This window comes from Pelmatolapia mariae, linkage group LG10_11 (genome assembly GCF_036321145.2).
Source record: "Pelmatolapia mariae isolate MD_Pm_ZW linkage group LG10_11, Pm_UMD_F_2, whole genome shotgun sequence".
NCBI lineage: Eukaryota > Metazoa > Chordata > Actinopteri > Cichliformes > Cichlidae > Pelmatolapia > Pelmatolapia mariae.
Window position 1 is genome coordinate 69421874 of NC_086236.1, and position 13390 is coordinate 69435263.

The 13390-nt window shown below is 40.6% G+C and overlaps 1 protein-coding gene across 1 annotated transcript in view; it reads left to right on the top strand.

Moving 5' to 3' along the window:
• col28a1b (collagen, type XXVIII, alpha 1b) overlaps positions 1 to 13011 on the top strand; it is a 23856-nt gene extending 10845 nt beyond the window's left edge. Inside the window, 22 exon segments of the mRNA XM_063488653.1 lie at positions 572 to 640; positions 1125 to 1193; positions 1292 to 1360; positions 2275 to 2343; positions 2447 to 2515; positions 3066 to 3137; positions 3234 to 3302; positions 3416 to 3487; positions 4198 to 4266; positions 4342 to 4410; positions 4488 to 4556; positions 4652 to 4720; positions 5245 to 5313; positions 5394 to 5462; positions 5943 to 6011; positions 6232 to 6312; positions 6476 to 6511; positions 7147 to 7183; positions 7308 to 7862; positions 8472 to 8656; positions 9258 to 9543; positions 12611 to 13011. Coding sequence (XP_063344723.1) covers positions 572 to 640; positions 1125 to 1193; positions 1292 to 1360; positions 2275 to 2343; positions 2447 to 2515; positions 3066 to 3137; positions 3234 to 3302; positions 3416 to 3487; positions 4198 to 4266; positions 4342 to 4410; positions 4488 to 4556; positions 4652 to 4720; positions 5245 to 5313; positions 5394 to 5462; positions 5943 to 6011; positions 6232 to 6312; positions 6476 to 6511; positions 7147 to 7183; positions 7308 to 7862; positions 8472 to 8656; positions 9258 to 9543; positions 12611 to 12783 — 2394 coding nt within the window. The 3' untranslated portion in view covers positions 12784 to 13011.
• Positions 13012 to 13390: the final 379 nt, after the last annotated feature.

The following is a 13390-nucleotide window of genomic DNA, read 5'->3' on the forward strand; positions in this document are numbered from 1 at the left end:
AAATGTCTAGAACTCTACTCTCTAGAACTCTCTAATATTTTTTTCCATATGATTTTTGATGTTATTGTGGGTTATTTTACTGTGATGTGCAGTCATTTAGGCATTTCTTTTAATTTGTTACCCTGTTAGCTAACCCAGACCACAATAATTAGAAGAAGAAGGTATTTTTATCCACCATAAGTGACATCGCAGCTCTGTTCTGGGACTTACCTAACCTTACATTTATGCACATGGAAGAGGTTAATGAATGCTTTATTAGCCTAGAGGGCAGCAGGAAGACTCACACAGCATGAATAGAGGAGCCAAAGTGAGATGGGTTGCAAAGCAGTTTGCATTTGGGAGGCTGAAGCAAATACAGTAAATACCATGTCCCATATGGGATCTGACTGTTTGTTACATCGGGGTTGTCAGCCGAACCTTCAGCTAAGCCTGATAACTCAGATAAATCTTGTGCAAGTCCTAGGCTTTTCCTTTTCTTTTTCTTTTTAAAATCACCCTTTTCTGTTTTAGGTCTGCAGCTACTAAAACCTTCACAAGTACAGACTTTTATTTAAAGTTCTGTTTGTTCCAGGGACCCCAAGGATCGCCTGGAACACAAGGAAATCCTGGACCTCCGGGAGAGGGTTTTCCAGGACCAAAGGTGGGAAAAGTCTTTGATTACATACAGTACTGTATAAAAGTCTCAACTCACCTTTTTCATATTTTGTTTCCAAGGAGCCAGACTTTTTAAAATAATTTTTAAAGTGGAATTGATCCATCATTTAATAACTATCTGGAAAGTTTCTTATTGACAGCAGCGTCTTTTCTCAGTATGAGAATGATCCCATGTATGCTTCCAGTGCAATAAAAACATATCTGAATAGAAAAGCACACAATGGAACGCCCGGAATCATGGATTGGCCTCCTCAGAGCCCAGACCTCAAAAGCAGTGTGGGATCATCTCTACAGAGCATGGAACAAAATACAGCCAGCATCCAAAGACGAGTTTAGGAAAAGAAACAGACTAATTTGTATTTTAAAAAATGTACAGATCAGTGTAAGTGGTAGGATTGAAAGATTGCTGTTCTTAATTCTATAATTTACATACAGCTATGTATAAATCAGATTTCTTATATTTTCTTTAGGGTGATCGAGGATATGAAGGTCCAAAGGGAAGTCGTGGGCCTCCTGGTATTGGGATCAAAGGTGACAAGGTATTTTAACTAAAATTTACTGTTGAATTCCTCATCGATGTCTCCATGTACAGATCTGAATCTTTAATCGTTGCATTTCTTCTATTCCTTTTTCTCAGGGCAATTTTGGGCCACCAGGAAATCAAGGTCCAGTTGGTGCTCCTGGTCCAGGACTTCAAGGAGAAAAGGTAAACATGTCAAACATGCGGCTCAGGGCCCAGAATGAGTCCATCAAAGGGTCTCATTTTGGCAGCTTGATGGCTTTTTTAAGTAAAAAATTGAAAAGTCATTAATTATTCCTGTTTGTCACTGCTCAGCTAATCCTAATCCTAATCCTAATCCAGGCACATTTTCACCTTCTTTCACGTCGTAACCTTTAAAGAGACTTTTTGTTTCAGCATATATTATTACATAATAATTTTACTCGTCTGACCTTGTTAATACACAGTAAAGCTAGACCGTTTGAGGCCCGCTGAATTACAATGAGTTTAACACCCCTCCATCAGAGGGAAGAGTCCAAAATGCCTTTTTCTTTTCCTTTGTGGTACATTACATCTCACATTACTACTGGTTTTATTTCTAATATCATTTCTTGGAGTTAAGTCTCCACCTGTGAGTATGAAGGTGTGAAATTTAAGCCTGGAAAATCCAAAAAACATTAGATTAACAATAACAAAGAATTCATGTCCTGACTAATGTTTCATTTAGAAATAAAAACTGAAACTGAAGGCAGACATGTTACACTGTCACTCTGACTTTTTCTCATCAAAAATAGATTTAGAAACATCCATCTTCTTCCACTCATCCAGTTCAGTGTTGCACGGGGACTGCAGCATATCCCAGCTGGCATAGGGGCCACTAAACAGACAACCATTCACATTCATGTCACACCTACGGATAATTTTACAATCTCCAATTGACGTAACCCCATCCATGTGTTTTGGGCCAACTCCACATAGAAAGGCCCTGCCTGGATGGTGGATTCAAACTGAGGACCTTCTTGCTGGCAAGAAGGCGCTAACCACCATGCTACAAAATCAAACACCCCCCCCCCAAGTTATTAGTCTCATACCTTCAACTTAGCTCTCTTTTTTTCCTTCAGGGAGATCAGGGTCCAGCTGGGCCTCCAGGACCCAAAGGAGCTCCAGGTGTTGGAATAGCAGGACCAAAGGTAAGACACACAATAACAGGCAAGGTTTTTTTTCCCTTTATCTCTACTAAATATTTACATCTTTTTTTGAATACCCAAATGACTATGTGACTATTACCTTCAGGGGGATCAGGGCCTCTCAGGTGAGCCAGGACTACCAGGTGAGCGAGGTGTTGGAGAACCAGGGCCCAAAGTAAGTCCTCTTTGCACTGCTGCACTACTCCTGCTGTTACTTCCTGTATTCAGAGTAATATTAAGAAAAACTGACCACAAATCCACATATAATACTTTATATGAATGTTTGGCCACACCTTTTGTGTTCTCAGTCCCATTGACACAAGTGTACAGGCACTTAGCTATGCAGCCTGTTTTTTACAAACATCTGAAAGAATGGGGTCTTTCTAAAGAGCTCAATGAAAATTTGAGTGTGGTGATGTAATAGGGTGCCACCATAGCAGCAATTTCTTCTAGATATTCCTCAATTAACTTTAAGTGGTATTACTGCAAAGTTAGAGCAATATTTTATGAACTGGAAGATGCATTTTATTTCATTTGGACAACTGTAGGTTAGCCACCAATCCTGCTTCCAGCCTTCATGCTAACCCAAGCTAACTGCCTCCTAGCCATAGCTTCTTAATTAAAGACGACATAACGCAGATATTCATCTTCTTAATGTAGCTGATTGTATTTGCATAGTTTCAACCCCTCTGGGGCTCTTCTGTGTCATTTTCCTGCTGTTTCAGGGTGACCCTGGAGCTGAGGGGTTATCAGGTATACCTGGTCAGCCAGGAGAAGATGGAATCCCAGGACCAAAGGTAATGAAGCCTGATGTCAGTCAGTTTTCTGTTTGTTAAATGTACTTTAAATACATTTTACCAGTCTGTCTGTCCACTGTGTCATTTACTGATCAGGGGGACCTTGGGTTACCGGGGCCCCGGGGAGCTGATGGGGCTCCTGGTAAAGGTGTCCCAGGAGAGAAGGTAACAGTATGTCTATGTTTCAGATCAGATCTCCATATTTTGTTCTAGAGGTTATAAGCACTTAGCCACAATCCGGAAGATTGTTTACAGGTTGTTTTGTGTTATTCTGACAGGGAGACAAAGGGGACCGGGGGTCCAGAGGCCAGCCAGGTGCAGTCGGTCCTGTGGGGCCAATGGGCCCAAAGGTATGTGTGTGTTTACCAGAAGCATTTTAGAAAAAAATGTCATAATAATTTTACACAGCAGTCAAAGTGATATTCCCAGAAATCTGGTTATGTTCATCTGGTCACTGGGAGAAGCATTTCACTCACACTGATGACGTTATTTGGAGTTGTTTTTGGATTACTGAGTGTACATCAAGTCAAAGTAATATTGTTGCTACATAAAATGTACACGCTTTAAATGTTGGTCCAAACTCAGAAAAAACAAAAACAGGCTTTAAGAAGCACCTTATTTCCAACATGGACATACCTGCAAACCAGAAGGTTAATTAGTGAACTAGTAAATTCTTAAATGAAAAAAACAAACAAAAACAAAACAGAAATCTGCTGCTATAGTTACACAAACAGCACATCCATCCCTCCTTCCAGCCATATATTTTGTTCAACTTCAGAGTGGTGGGGGTGCCTGGAACATGTACGAGGTACAGGTTTAATCTGGACGTGTTACCGGCCCATCCAGGGTGCAAGCAGCTGTGAGGAAAGAGAGAAAATATAAAAATGTATTAAAAAATTTACAAAATTTGAAATTGTTCTGTTAAAGTGTAGGACTGATACCACGGTATCCATCAGGTTCTAAAAAAAGGGCCATGATTAGATATTATCATGCATCCAGGGAATTATTTTTAAATGGCATTGTGTATAGTTATCTTTCTAATAAGTGCTTTCTCCTCCAGGGGCAACCAGGAATTATGGGGCTACCAGGTCCAGCTGGACTTACTGGCAGGGGTATAGCGGGGGCCAAGGTAAATCAAAGCTGCATAACTAAAGTTGGTGTGACTTTCAGTAATAGTAACAGCTTTACTTCTGGGTTTTGTCAGGGAGAACCAGGTCCACAAGGTCCACCCGGAGCTGCGGGAGACCCAGGAATTGGTTCACCTGGATCCAAGGTCAGTTCACTTCCGGTTTACTCTTCAGTTATCCTCCCCAGTAAAGTATGTGAGTACAATTAAGTTTTGGTTTGTAGGGTGACAGAGGGCCACAGGGCCCCCCTGGGCCACCTGGACTAAAAGGAGAAGGTTTCACTGGTCCCCCAGTGAGTATCAAACCAGATTACAGCCTCTTTTATCAGCACAAGACTCCAAGTAATCACACTCAGGTTTCAATGTCAATTGAAAAAAATATTCTTAGGGACTTCCCGGGCCTCCTGGCCTGATTGGAGAGACTGGACCAGATGGGATTGGTTTACCTGGAACAAAGGTAAGTAAAAATACTGGCTTTTTAAAAATTATTATTATGGAGTAGTTCTCTTCACCTCTTAGGAACATTTAAATAGATAATTTTATCAGATTTTGAAAAGGAATAAACAGTTCCCCTGTTTACTCTTCAAAGCACCTTGAGGCAACTGCTGTTGTGATTTGGTGCTATATAAATAAAGTTGAATTGAAGTGTTACATTTTATCTGACCTATTATCCAAAAGCTTCTGCTTTCTTGTTTTATAAAAAATACAAATAAAGACTTTTTCTGACTTTCCACTTGTTGCTGTGATGATTTTGGTTTTAAACAGTTTTATTTGTGCAATTAATAATTGTTTTAATTATTGCATTTTTTCCTTTTATTTTTGAAAATCTGTATGTTGTTTGCAAGAATGCAAGACTGCATGTCTGTCTGTATGCTGGAGCATGTACACTTATATGAAGCATTTTGTAACTGCGCGTTCTAAAAACTGATGCACAAAATCATTATTGCAAGTATCAGTAAATATTTAATAACTTACGTTCAGGGAGAAAGAGGCTTGCCTGGGCCTCCTGGACCTGCTGGGCCACCAGGAATCGGGTTACCTGGTCCAAAGGTAATCAGAAATGTAGAAAACAATGGATTTTGTTGTATTTTTGTTGTCTAAAGTAGATATAAAGTTTTCTTTTCCTGCAGGGTTCAGCTGGCCAAATAGGACCACCTGGTCCACAGGGGTTACCTGGAGAAGGGTTACAAGGACAAAAGGTACAGTTGTCACCTGTCACTCACATTTATTCACTTGCAGCTGAATTATTGAACGTTTCTATAAGTACATTTTAAGTAATAATGAGCAGTTTTCTAAAGATTCTGATTTAGGGAATTCATATTTGCTACACTCTGGTAACACAGTGATAAAAGAATTGCTGTTTCTCCAATGAGTCTAGCAAACTAAATAATGAGTTTTCTAACAGGTTTGGTTGGATTTTAGCTAAGACATATGAACCTACATTCCCTCCTTTTATGCTGTGGTCATTAGCAGCAAGAGAAGCACACTGGAGTTGTTTTGAATGAAGATCTGATAGGGTCAGTAAGTTTTTCAGTGGATCTATGCAGTTTTTTAGAGACAGCTATGGAAACAATTGTTGCCATAAATTTAGAAGTCATTATCTCACTAACATTAACCATAAAGGTCTGAAAGGTCACACAGGGATGAGTGACAACATAAACTCTGCTGAATGTTTACAGGGCGAGTCTGGATTTCAGGGGATGCCCGGCCCCAGAGGTCCTCCAGGACAAGGTCTGCAGGGTGATAAGGTACTGTGATGTTCGCAATGTGGGAAGTGAGGAATTATTATGTAAACTAAAGTCAGCACTCAAATAAAGGTGAAAGATAATTTATTCACTGTCATCACCTCAGACATACAGAAGCAACAATAAATGCAAAAGATATATGAATGATGGGACATCGTTTGCTATAATGGCTTTACTTTGTCATTTATACACTGAAAAAATTAGTGTTCTTTTCCTCCTGCAGGGGGACCGAGGGTTCAGAGGTGAGAAAGGCAATAAAGGAGACAGAGGGGAACCTGGAGAGCCGGGCGTCATCGGACCTCTGGTACTGATATATTTTTGCCAGACATAATACTAACTTTTATTTCCTTCTCTGAAGAAAGTCTTGATGAATTAAGAAGTCATTCTGTAACTGTAGGTTAACAGAACAATTTAAGTCAGAAAATGCTATAGTGTTTTCCTAAATAATGACTTGTTTTAAATGACAGGGCAAAACAGGACAGAAGGGGGAACCTGGACTTACAGTAAGTATGAGCACACTTAAAATAGCTCTAAACCAATTAAATCTCAGATTATTTTTTTATTAGACGCTGGTACGACCCACATGAGCTAATGGTTTGCTCATAATCGTCTAGACAGCCAACTGTATACTCTTATATAGGGACACTATTTAAGGTTTTTTAGCCTGCATGCTGTTGCTGCAGATCTGCAGACCACTTTGTAACCCATCTCCTGCCAGCTCATTTTATGCTGTATTTAACATAATGTCATGTCTGTTGTCATTGATGCATCGTCTGTGTCTTCAGAAATTATTAAGCTTTTCTCCGCATGCGGAGATTTAAATAACAGGTGGGTGTGGCTTCTGTGACTGAGTTGACCATTAAGGATATCTGCTCTTTCTCACATCATACATATCCAGGGTTTAGAAAAAAAGGACATGAAACTCAGAGTTAAAAACCTGAGCTTGAGACTCACAGAGATTATTTGTTTGTGTTGCCATATTTAACATCAGCATCCACAACAGTAACAGTGCATGTTAGATTTTATGGAAATGTATAATAGGGTCCCCAACTAATCCAATAACATATGTTAATAGATTAAAAAGACAAATAAAAAAATGTGTTGAACCACCTCTAAAATATTGTACTCTCTTTCACAGAGGGATGAAATCATCAAAATAGTAAAATCCATCTGCAGTAAGTCACAAAATTAAGTTTGTGAATCTTAGTTTTCCTTAAATCAGTCACTGAGGATTAGTTTCCTCTTTAGTCATTAAACTTTATTTGCTCCTCTGGTTGTGTTTTTGCTCCATGTCATCAGGTTGTGCAGTGACGTGCCGCCAGACACCCTTGGAGCTCGTCTTTGTGATCGACAGCTCAGAGAGCGTTGGCCCTGAAAACTTCAACGTGATCAAAGACTTTGTGAACGCCCTGATCGACCGCGCCTCGGTCAGCCGGGACATCACTCGTGTTGGCGTGGTCCTCTACAGCCACATAAACATGGTGGTGGTCAGCCTCAGACAGGAAGCCACCCGTGATGAAATCAAGTCTGCTGTGCATTCCATGACCTACCTGGGCGAGGGTACGTTCACAGGCAGTGCCATCCAACAGGCCAACCAGGTGTTCAAGGCAGCCCGGCCAGGTGTGAGGAAGGTGTCGATCATCATCACCGACGGACAGGCCGATAAGAGGGACTCGGTCAGTCTGGAGAGCGCCGTGACAGAAGCCCAGAGAAGCAACATTGAGATGTTTGTGATCGGAGTGGTGAACAAAAGCGATCCACTGTACAAGGAGTTCAAGAAGGAGCTCAACTTCATGGCCACTGACCCCGACAGTGATCACTTGTACCTGATCGATGAATTCACAACACTTGCAGGTGACTATTTTATGATCTGGCCTTGACACAGGCTTTATGATCTGATAGTTTTGTCTGATTGAAATGCAACAAAAATGCTAAGTAAAAAGCCTAGTATAATACAATAAAGTGGCTTTAGAAAGAACCATTTTACTTTAGCCAACTGAAAACCTGCAGCTGTGATGCTACTTGATTCTAACACAAGGAGAGCACAACTAACGCAGCAAACCAATAAGCAAGGCAAACCAATTCCCGTAAGAATAACTGTAATCAAGTCAAAATCAACCAAACTTAAAAAATATAAATAGTTTTCTTTCGTATTGGAGTTTGGATAAGTCATGCGTCTTATCCAGAGATTCATGAGTTTAATTTTCCAAACAATACTAACATGTTTTTGGCATCTGAAACTCTGCTTGTTAAGCGAGACTGAAAATTTATCATTATAAAGAAGTGAGGCGGGCACAGATGTCTCATTTTCCTGTTTTCTAGAATATCCTCAATCTGCACCTGAACCTGAAACTGGGGAACGTCTTGTATTCGTGTGCTTTGGTTCAGGAATACTCCCTCAGAAAAACTGCTGTGTTGTTAAATGCAGAGTAGAACTGTCCATTTGTCTTCTGGTGTTTGCAGCTCTGGAGAAAAAACTTTTGAGTCATATCTGTGAAAACGGAGAGAGACGCTTGTTCAGCTCCATCCCGAGCTCGGGGCTTCCTCCAGGAATCCCAGAAGTCTCCAGCAACGCTCGAGAACCGCCATACAGGACAGACACAGACACTCCCACTTTCACGGGAGACTTCAGGAGAGTCCAGAAAATGGTGAAAACGTGTTGGTTTTTGGTTTTTTAAACTTTGTTCTGTGCGCTCAGACTCTGTTGCAATATCGAAAGGACACTAAAATCATCTTCACAGTCTGGTGACTTTCTTTAGCGCCAACAGCAGGTCAGATTTTTCTTTATTCAGGTGAAATATCAAAACATTTACCAATTCAAAAACTCAACAAATGTTGCCATTTGTCTAAATATGCCAACATGCTCAAGCTGAAAGCACCACAGTGCTTAACACATTCCTCTTGGGGTCATCAATGAGTTAAGAATAACTGCTTAAAGACCCCAAGAATATTTTCTTCTGTTAATATTTATATCAAAATTAAAAACAAAACAAAATGTGGACCACATTCTTAAATAACTCAAATGGCTGGTGATTGTTTCCCTCAAAGTTAAAGACTCTTAGTAAAATGTATGTGAATCTCTGAGCTTTTGCGTTAATCTGTTGTCTTCAGCTGCTCTGAAGCTCTGCACCACTTCCCACAGATTTCACTCAGTGACTATGACTAGCTCAGGTGTCGCCTGGTGACCTCTGTACCTCTCTACAGTAAGATAAACTAAACAGATTAAATATTTTTCTGTGCCTGTTTCAGCCTGGCCCTCCTGGTTCACACCCTGACGGTGAGTCCACCTCTAGAAAGAGGCCGACGATGAACAGTAGGACCACCTTAGAAACTCAGAGGCTTCCGTTCTTCGACAGGGAGCCCTTCAGGCCGGTAACAGAGTTCCTCCCACAGTTTGATGTGAACAACCCCACACACGATGTGGTGATGACCGGAGCCATCGGGCCAGCTGGTCCTACTCTGAAGACTCCGCCTGAGGAGAAGATACCACCGGTACCAACTCCGCCCCTGCTGACCTCTGACACCTTCCTATCAGGTAACTGCTGACAGTCTGCAGCAGAGACTGTAAGATGGAGAAATAAAGGTGGCGCCTAAAATGATAGATAAAGCCTCTTCTGTGCATCTAAGTAGTAGCTAATGTATTTTTACAAATTCTAATCATTCAATCAAGTCAGCCTACATGTAAGGTTTGTTCCTGTTTTGATGAGAAGACTGATGTCTTTTGAGTTCAGTCTGTGACTTTATCTGATGCACTATTTCTTGGTTGGGAGATCTGACTTCCTGGAATCTCATCATCACTTCAAGGTTTCCTGGAACCAGTAAAGACTGCATGAAATCTCCTGGATCTCTTGGCAAGAAATCAAATAAGCGTTACTCATGTTAATCCAACAAACAAGCTTTCGGACATACAGTGAATATACAGTGGCTTGCAAAAGTATTCGGCCCCCTTGAACTTTTCTACATGTTGTCACATTACAGCCACAAACATGAATCAATTTTATTGGAATTCCACGTGAAAGACCAATACAAAGTGGTGTACACGTGAGAAGTGGAACGAAAATCATACATGATTCCAAACATGTTTTACAAATAAATAACTGCAAAGTGGGGTGTGCATAATTATTCAGCCCCCTTTGGTCTGAGTGCAGTCAGTTGCCCATAGACATTGCCTGATGAGTGCTAATGACTAAATAGAGTGCACCTGTGTGTAATCTAATGTCAGTACAAATACAGCTGCTCTGTGACGGCCTCAGAGGTTGTCTAAGAGAATATTGGGAGCAACAACACCATGAAGTCCAAAGAACACACCAGACAGGTCAGGGATAAAGTTATTGAGAAATTTAAAGCAGGGTTAGGCTACAAAAAGATTTCCCAAGCCTTGAACATCCCACGGAGCACTGTTCAAGCAATCATTCAGAAATGGAAGGAGTATGGCACAACTGCAAACCTACCAAGACAAGGCCGTCCACCTAAACTCACAGGCCGAACAAGGAGAGCGCTGATCAGAAATGCAGCCAAGAGGCCCATGGTGACTCTGGACGAGCTGCAGAGATCTACAGCTCAGGTGGGGGAATCTGTCCATAGGACAACTATTAGTCGTGCACTGCACAAAGTTGGCCTTTATGGAAGAGTGGCAAGAAGAAAGCCATTGTTAACAGAAAACCATAAGAAGTCCCGTTTGCAGTTTGCCACAAGCCATGTGGGGGACACAGCAAACATGTGGAAGAAGGTGCTCTGGTCAGATGAGACCAAAATGCAAAACGCTATGTGTGGCGGAAAACTAACACTGCACATCACTCTGAACACACCATCCCCACTGTCAAATATGGTGGTGGCAGCATCATGCTCTGGGGGTGCTTCTCTTCAGCAGGGACAGGAAAGCTGGTCAGAGTTGATGGGAAGATGGATGGAGCCAAATACAGGGCAATCTTGGAAGAAAACCTCTTGGAGTCTGCAAAAGACTTGAGACTGGGGCGGAGGTTCACCTTCCAGCAGGACAACCACCCTAAACATAAAGCCAGGGCAACAATGGAATGGTTTAAAACAAAACAAATCCATGTGTTAGAATGGCCCAGTCAAAGTCCAGATCTAAATCCAATCCAGAATCTGTGGCAAGATCTGAAAACTGCTGTTCACAAACACTGTCCATCTAATCTGACTGAGCTGGAGCTCTTTTGCAAAGAAGAATGGGCAAGGATTTCAGTCTGTATATGTGCAAAGCTGGTAGAGACATACCCTAAAAGACTGGCAGCTGTAATTGCAGCAAAAGGTGGTTCTACAAAGTATTGACTCAGGGGGCTGAATAATTACGCACACCCCACTTTGCAGTTATTTATTTGTAAAAAATGTTTGGAATCATGTATGATTTTCGTTCCACTTCTCACGTGTACACCACTTTGTATTGGTCTTTCATGTGGAATTCCAGCTGAGTATTTTTGCTCTTGACCTCTTGGTAATCGTTATCAGAGATCAAAAGCAAATGCTTACTGGGACTGAAGAACTGGTTAATTACAAGTACGGCCCACGCTAAAGCATGCCCCGCTTTGTCATCATTTCTAACCATTACAGGGATTTAATTTAAAATACTAATTATTTACAAAAATTAGCATCATTTTAATCCAATTGGAATTTACTGGGTAAACTATTAGATCGAGGCCTTAAGTCATCAGGAACTTGCAGATCAAGGGAAGGAAAAGAGTTTTTTCTATCTAGAAGAGCCGCCCCCTGCTGGAGATTACAAAGAATGCAGGTTTAGGAAAGTTGAGCATTCACTTTTCAAACCTAGAATATCCATCAGTGGCTGTGAGCAAGAACTGTCACACAATTTAAACATGCATTTGAAACTTTATAGGATTCATATCTTATTTTTGAAAGACATTTCTGTACAAACGCTGTAAACCCCTGCATTCTTCTTACTGCTCTGATGCTTCAGAGCAGTAAAATTGTAAAATTAGGCTTTTAGATTGCTTGAAAAAGGTTGCTGTTTCAAACAGCTGTCACTTTCAAAAATGTTGTGATAATATAGGGATAGGTATCACTCGGTCAACTGGATGATTTAGGCAGCCAAAACTTGACTGGAATCAACCATAATGCCCACTTTCAAACAGAACACTGAGGGATTCTCTCATAAACATGATCTCATGAATCTTGTAAGAATTTAACTGCCTTGTAGGGCAAGAAATATTGGTCAGTGTTGTCCAGCAGCTTTTATTTGGATTGGTGTAAACTTTGCTACGAACATTGATGGTCATCAGAGGATCAATCAAAGCAATCCTCTAATGTAATTCCTCTGTCTACACGATGAAAGTCACATTGTTGATCTCTTAGAAACTGTTAGGTCCCACATTTTGATTCTAGTGCCATTTTCAGTTTTTCTCCCAGATGTCCTTAGTTCTGCAGAGTGCTTAATATATTACAATACAGGAAACTTAAGTTTTTTAAACCATGTTTCAATGCTTTATTTTGCCCCTCTGTCCTTGTCCCATTAAATAAAAAAGAAAACATATTTACCACTAACTGAACACAGCAAAAGAATAAGAGTCCCCACAGGGCTGCTAGCACAGGTGTAGTCTCTGATAACACTTTTTTTTTGTGGTCTCTAGCCGAGCGCTGCACCCAGACCCTGGATCCAGGGCCGTGTCGGGAATATGTGGTGAAGTGGTACTACGATCCCACGGCGAATTCCTGTGCTCAGTTCTGGTTTGGAGGCTGCTTAGGGAATGACAACAAGTTTGATACTGAGAAGAGCTGCAAAGAAGCCTGTGTCAAGGCCTGACATGCACATGCCTGCAGTCACAAACACATGAAATGCTTAGAAAAGATTTTGATTCAAATTCATATGAGATTTACCAGAAAGTTCACTTCAGTAAGTGAGTACTCTTGTAGTTACTTTGACACGGATAGATAAGCAGCTAATGTTAGAAAGCATCATTAAATCAAACTGAGTTTTAGGTTTTAAATGTAGTGGACTACTTATTTGTGGTATTTGTCTTAAAACAAAGAAAAAGAGGAAAGAATTTTTATGTCACTTCAGAGCTCTTCTGTTAAAATACCACTAACTTCTTTAAGAACAAGAAAATGTAACTCTTTTTTTATAATGCAATGTTTTTTTAATGATACTTTTTATGTGTATGTTTATTTTTAATACTGTATAATGTCATTAAAAGATCAAAATAAAAGTGTACCTTTTAATCATGTGCATCCAAGGTAAGTACTCTTATTGAATGGCTCTTAGTTTAAGGTTTGTGCTGAATAGACACGATTTCCCCCCCTCTCCAAATACACACAAAAACAAAGAAATAATGCTTTACTGGTGTATTTTTAGATTAAATATTTAGTTTTAGATGTTAAACAAAGAGACTTAACTGCTGGGGAACTGGAAC